Source organism: Pseudorasbora parva, chromosome 14 (assembly GCF_024679245.1).
Source record: "Pseudorasbora parva isolate DD20220531a chromosome 14, ASM2467924v1, whole genome shotgun sequence".
NCBI lineage: Eukaryota > Metazoa > Chordata > Actinopteri > Cypriniformes > Gobionidae > Pseudorasbora > Pseudorasbora parva.
In genome coordinates this window covers 39,082,711-39,089,009 of record NC_090185.1, presented here as the reverse complement: position 1 = coordinate 39,089,009, position 6,299 = coordinate 39,082,711, and the positions used below count along the sequence as shown (strand labels likewise).

At 36.7% G+C, this 6,299-nt stretch overlaps 1 protein-coding gene across 2 annotated transcripts in view; it reads left to right on the top strand.

The window, feature by feature from the left end:
• Positions 1-3,026: 3,026 nt before the first annotated feature.
• Positions 3,027-6,299, top strand: part of ttc14 (tetratricopeptide repeat domain 14) — a 28,683-nt gene continuing 25,410 nt past the window's right edge. Inside the window, exons 1-3 of one of the 2 annotated variants that reach the window (XM_067416395.1) lie at positions 3,027-3,548; positions 5,313-5,431; positions 5,955-6,154. In XM_067416395.1, the coding sequence (XP_067272496.1) occupies positions 3,415-3,548; positions 5,313-5,431; positions 5,955-6,154 (453 nt within the window). In that variant the 5' untranslated portion in view covers positions 3,027-3,414. The remainder of the gene's footprint in view (positions 3,549-5,312; positions 5,432-5,954; positions 6,155-6,299) is intronic. The other variant, XM_067416394.1, reaches the window with a different exon arrangement.

Sequence of the window (6,299 nt, the reverse complement as noted above, 5' to 3'; positions counted from 1 at the left end):
AGAAGTTTCTTCTGTTCATCAAGCCTGCATTTATTTAATTAAAAATACAGAAAAATGTTGATATTGTGATATATTATTACACTTTAAAATAATCGTTTTTCAATGTATTCTACTTTAAATGCTGATTTATTTCTGTGATCAAAGCTGAATTTTCGTTCCTCCAGTCTTCAGTGATCATGATCCTTCAGAAATCATTCTCAGATGAGGATTCATTAGGAGTGTTGGACACAGTTCTGCTCACTAAGATTTTTTTCATAACCTGTGATCCTTTTTTATAATACCTTGATGAATAAAAAGTTAAAAAAAAAGTAATTTGGGGTCAGTCGTTTTTTTTTCTTTTCTTTTTTTAAAATAAATCAATAATTTTATTCAGCAAGGATGTGTTAAATTGATAGTAAAGGAGATTTATATTATTTGAAAATATGTTTTTATTTTGAATAAATGCAGTTCTTTTGAACCTTTTATTTCTCAGATATATTCGTCAGCAGAACTGTGTCCAACACTCCTAATGAATCCTCATCTGAGAATGATTTCTGAAGGATCATGATCACTGAAGACTGGAGGAATGATCCTGAATCATCCAAGCTCTGACCACAGAAATAAATAATAATTTAAAGTATAATACATTAAAAAACCAAATATTTTAAATTGTAATAATATATCACAATATGTAAAAAAAAAAAAAAATCCTGTATTTTTGATCAAATAAATGCAGGCTTGATGAGCAGAAGAAACTTCTTTCAAAAAAATTACAAATTGTGTCCAAACGTTTGGCCTGTAGGCCTGTACTGTATAATAGCATATACAAACCAACTCATGATAATGTTCTGTTTATTGTGTGCGCTGCATTTATGTTGTCTGTCGCTTTAAAGGCTTGAGCTGGCTAAAATTAGTTTAAAAATAAATAAATATTTATCTTAATCAATATATATATATATATATATATATATATATATATATATATATATATATATATATATATATATATATATATATATATATATATATATATATAAATATATATATATATATAAAAGTCTTGTCGCTTGTGTACAAATTGACCTAAAGTGCCGCTGAAATATATTTATAATCAAGATTTTTTTACAAGAAATGGCTCATTTTAATCCCACCAGCTTTTGTGATAATGTTTCAGTGAAAAACTAAACTTTCAAAAAGTATTCTAATATTCACAGCTTGGTAAAGCCCATTGAGTCAATTTTTGCAAAGACATAAGTGTTGTCACCTTGTCATATGAGCTTCACCTGTGACTAATAATGGATCAATTAGGTCTCAAGTGTGTATAAAAAGAACCCCAGTACGATAGACCTTCACATCAACTGCAACTAGACCTCTGCAAACATGCCTAAGATTCACCCTGAGACTAAAGTTTTGATTATCAAGAGGCTGAAGACCAGATCCACTGCTGATGTGGCAGACACCTTCAATGTGTCTCAGCGTCAAGTACAGAGGATAAAAAAAAGATTTGAAGAGACTGGAGACGTTTTTGACAAGCCCAGGTCAGACAGACCCCACAAGACAACTGCTCGAGGGGAACGTTTGTTGGATTGAAAATCCAAGGCCAGCCCATTTTCCACTGCAGCAGAGCTCCACGAGACCTGGTCCCCTGAAGTCCCTGTGTCAACCAGAACAGTTTGTCGGATTCTGTCTCGAAAGGGCCTCCATGGTCGAATCAGTGCCCAGAAGCCAGCACTAAACAAAAGACAATTGAAAAACCGTGTGGCATTTGCCAAGGCCCACAGCCTGCTAAAAGGATGGACGCTGGAAAAGTGGCAGAAGGTGGATTTTTCAGATGTATCTTCTGTTGAATTACACCACAGTCGCCGCAAATATTGCAGGAGACCTACTGGTGCCCGAATGGATCCGAGATTCACCCAGAAAACAGTGACGTTTGGTGGCGGAAAAATCATGGTCTGGGGTTACATCCAGTATGGGGGTGTGCAAGAGATCTGCAGGGTGGAAGGCAACATCAATAGTCTAAAATACCAAGAAATCTTAGCTACCTCTTATATTCCCAACCATAAAAGAGGCCAAATTCTGCAGCAGGACGGTGCTCCCTCGCATACTTCCATCTCCACATCAAAGTTCCTCAAGGCGAAGAAGATCAAGATGCTCCAGGATTGGCCAGCCCAGTCACCAGACATGAACATCATTGAGCATATGTGGTGTAGGATGAAAGAGGACGCATGGAAGACGAAACCAAAGAATATGGATGAACTCTGGGAGGCATGCAAGACTGCTTTCTTAGCTATTCCTGATGACTTCATCAATAAATTGTATGAATCCTTGCCAAACCGCATGGATGCAGTCCTTCAAGCTCATGGAAGACATACAAGATATTAAATGTGGATCTCACAGCACCACAACTTAATTTGCTGACATATTTTTGTATTTGCAGTAAATTTGTTCAATTTCTGTATAGGCGACAAAACTTTTGTCTTGCCAAAATTTGACCTTTCTGTCTTGATTAAATGATAAATATTTTTTTCTGTGAAAATTATTTATTTCAGTGCATTAAACATCATTTCTGAGGGTTTTAGCTTTTCATATGAGCTATTTCTAACACCAATTAATGAATTAAAAGTCAGGTTAATATCAGGTATTTCTAGAAAATAGATAAGCGACAAGACTTTTGTCGGAGACTGACTGTATATATATATATATATATATATATATATATATATATATATATATATATATATATATATATATATATATATATATATATATATATAATCATCATTAGTATGACCGGGCCAACCAAAAACATTCTACTACCCCTTAAATATATGTAAGTCATTCATTGATTCATTTGTTCGTTCATTTGGTCATTTATTAATTCGTTTTGTTTATATTTTGCGTGTAAGTGGAACTTTTATTTTGGAACTATAGGCTGAGGTTGGTGACTTTTAGTTTGAAAACAGCGAGACCTGGCGCTGTTTTGTTTCTTTTTCTTATCACCGACTTTAATTTTGAAAAAAGAAAAAAAAGGGGGAAAAAGACAACAACAAAACATTTCCCGTTTACCGCCTCTCGTGTGTTTGCCCAATGCTCCGTTCAAGTGAAACAAACTACATTGTATATAGTTATATTTAATGCAATTTTGACTTAAAAAAAATTATATATAGAATCTTTAAGGATGTCCAAAAGTGGTTAAAGTCTTTTCCGGTGTGCTTCCGGTTTCCACGTCTCGCGTTTGGCACAGGGCAGGCACGTTTACAGCTGCAGTTATTTCTGCTCAAATTCAGACGCGTTTACCTTCTACAGTCTCTGTCTGGTTTCCAGCTCATGTCTGAAAGGTTAACAGATGATCGAGTGACTTACTTAATCAGTTAATATCGGGGTGAAATTTTTGCACACATTTGGTGTAAAAATGTGGTGTAGGAGACACTGATAATGGACAGAGATCTACTCAGACAGTCTGTGTCTTATCATGGCGAAAACCTGCTGTCACTGTTAGAATCTGAGCAGAATGAAAACCCAGACTTTAAACATGTGGCTGCTGACCTCGCCAAGACTCTTGACCAAAGGTAAGTTGTGCATGGTCCATTTGATCCCTTATATCGTTTGAGTTGAGACCCCAAGACTCTTTAAATAGCCTGGTAAGCATACTTAAAGGGATAGTTCACCAAAAATGAAAATTAGCCAATTTACTCATCCTCAAGTCACCCTTGGTGTATACCTCAGACGAATACAACAGCTTTTTTATATATTAAAAAAGTGAAGTCCATAAAAGTGCATCTATGCATCATAAAAGTGCTCCATTGACAATCCACACAAGTACCACTTTGACGGTTCAAAAAGTTCATAGACATAAAGCGATGCTGCGTAACACAAACATGAACCTCATTGGTTTAATTAAGTGAACATGTTTGAGCTTCTGTTTACCACAACTAATGTGATTGTTGATTAATGTGTCTAAAAGCCTAATTTCAATCTGTTCATTATATCTGTTCAGAAAATTTTGAATAAACCAATCAATTCATATGAATTAGTTTTTTTGATCTATTTTTGAACAACGGCGGGACATAAATCTCTTTTTATTATCAATATCTTAATTTGTGTTTTGAAGATAAAAGACATGAGGGGGAGTAAATAATACAGAATTTTGGGTTAACTAACCCTTTAATAATTTAAACTTAGTCCGTGTTAAGACTTAGTATATCAGAATTTCCTCTTTTTGTCTCATAAGTATGCCTTAGTTTTATGATTTACCAAAGCATTTTTTTTTTCTTATTTGGCAGAAATGGGCTTCCATACACCTTTGAAGTTTTTTGTTTTTATTATTTTGGTCAAGTGAATAAAAAAAAAATGTTTATTGGAAATATTATTTTAACTTTAAAATGACTATTATTATTTGTATAATAATAGGGGTCTGACTCAAATACTATAATAACAGTATATACACCGATCAGGCATTACAGTATGACCACCTTCCTAATATTGTGTTGGTCCTCTGCCAAAACAAACCTATCCCGTCGAGGCATGGACTCCACTAGACCCCTGAAGGTGTGCTGTGGCACAAAGATGTTAGCAGCAGATCCTTCCGGCTCGCCTTCTTCCCATAGTGCATCCTGGGGCCATGTGTTTCTCAGGTAACACACACACACACACCCGGCCATCCACGTGATGTAAAAGAAAACGTGATTCCTCAGACCAGGCCACCTTCTTCCATTGCTCCGTGGTCCAGTTCTGATGCTCACGTGCCACTGTTGGTGCTTTCGGCGGGGTCAGGTGAGATGCTGAGATGCTCTGTGTATTCTGACAGCTTTCTATCAGAACCAGCATTAACTTCTGGAGCAGTTTGAGCTCCAGTAGCTCGTCTGTTTGATCGGACCACACGGCCCAGCCTTCGCTCCCCACGTGCATCAATGAGCCTTGGCCGCCCATGACCCTGTGGCCGGTTCTCCACTGTTCCTCTTGGAGCACTTTTGATAGATACTGACCACTGCAGACCGGGAACAGCCCACAAGAGCTGCAGTTTTGGAGATGCTCTGACCCAGTCCTCTAGCCGTCACAATCTGGCCCTTGTCAAACTCACTCAAATCCTTACGCTTGCCCATTTTTCCTGCTTCTAACACATCAACTTTGAGGACAAAATGTTCACTTGCTGCCTAATATATCCCACCCACTAACAGGAGCCATGATGAAGAGATCATTAGTGCTATTAACTCCACCTGTCATAATGTTATGCCTGATCGGTGTATTTGACACTATATAAACTATATGCACACATACATGTGTAAAAGACACCTCTGCTCTAATAGTTGTATGTGGTTCTTGGTTTAAAACAGGGATAAAGAAGAGACAAGTCCTGTTCTGGAGCAGTTCATAGCCAGGAAAGCTGATCTTCTGTTTGCTCCATCATGGAAATCATCTACACCAGCAGATGAATGGCAGGAGGAATCTGGAGGTGGACTATCATTACGTTCAAATTAAATTCACAATATTATGACTGTTAAAGGACTATTTCTCTCAAAAAGATTTATTCAGCAAAGTTTTTTCCATATAATGAAAGTGAATAGGCACCAAAAGTTAAATTAGTCATAAATTAAACAAGTCATTCATGATTCGGATCACCAATGTCACGTGATTTCAGCAGTTTGACTCGCGGTACGAATCATGAATCAATTCGCTGATTCATAAGCGTTTGAATCTTTATTTGAGGATTGAACACAAACCCGGAAGAGAAGACAATGCTGAATAAAGTCGTAGTTTTTGTTATTTTTGGACCCAAATGTATTTCCGATGCTTCAAGAGACTCTAAATAACCCACTGATGTCTCATATGGACTACTGTGATGATGTTTTTATTGAGTCATTAATGACATAAATTTCCATTTTGGGTGAAATAACCCTTTAAATTCTGTTCTCTTTTGTCATTCACACTCACACTTCCTGTAATGCACACACTGATTGAGTGTGTTGTTGTTTCAGAGGCGTACGCCATCATGCCCCCGTTGGAGCAGTTCATGGAGGTGTCGTTTGATGAGAGACGAGAGCTCTTCTACAGAGACGTGGAGCGTGGAGACATGGTGATCGGAAGGATCAATTCAATACGAGACTTTGGCTTATTTGTAACTCTTCTCTGCACTGCTGGTGGACTGGAGAGGGACATCGAGGATCTTGAGATAAAGGTTCGGGTGAATTTATGTAATTTGTCTTACTTTTTTTGAACTGTGTAATTCTGAGCCTCTAATAGTTGGCATCAGCAACATAATTGCACATATAAATATCTAATTCATAATTAAAATAGCTTTTAAAAGGAATAATTAATGATTT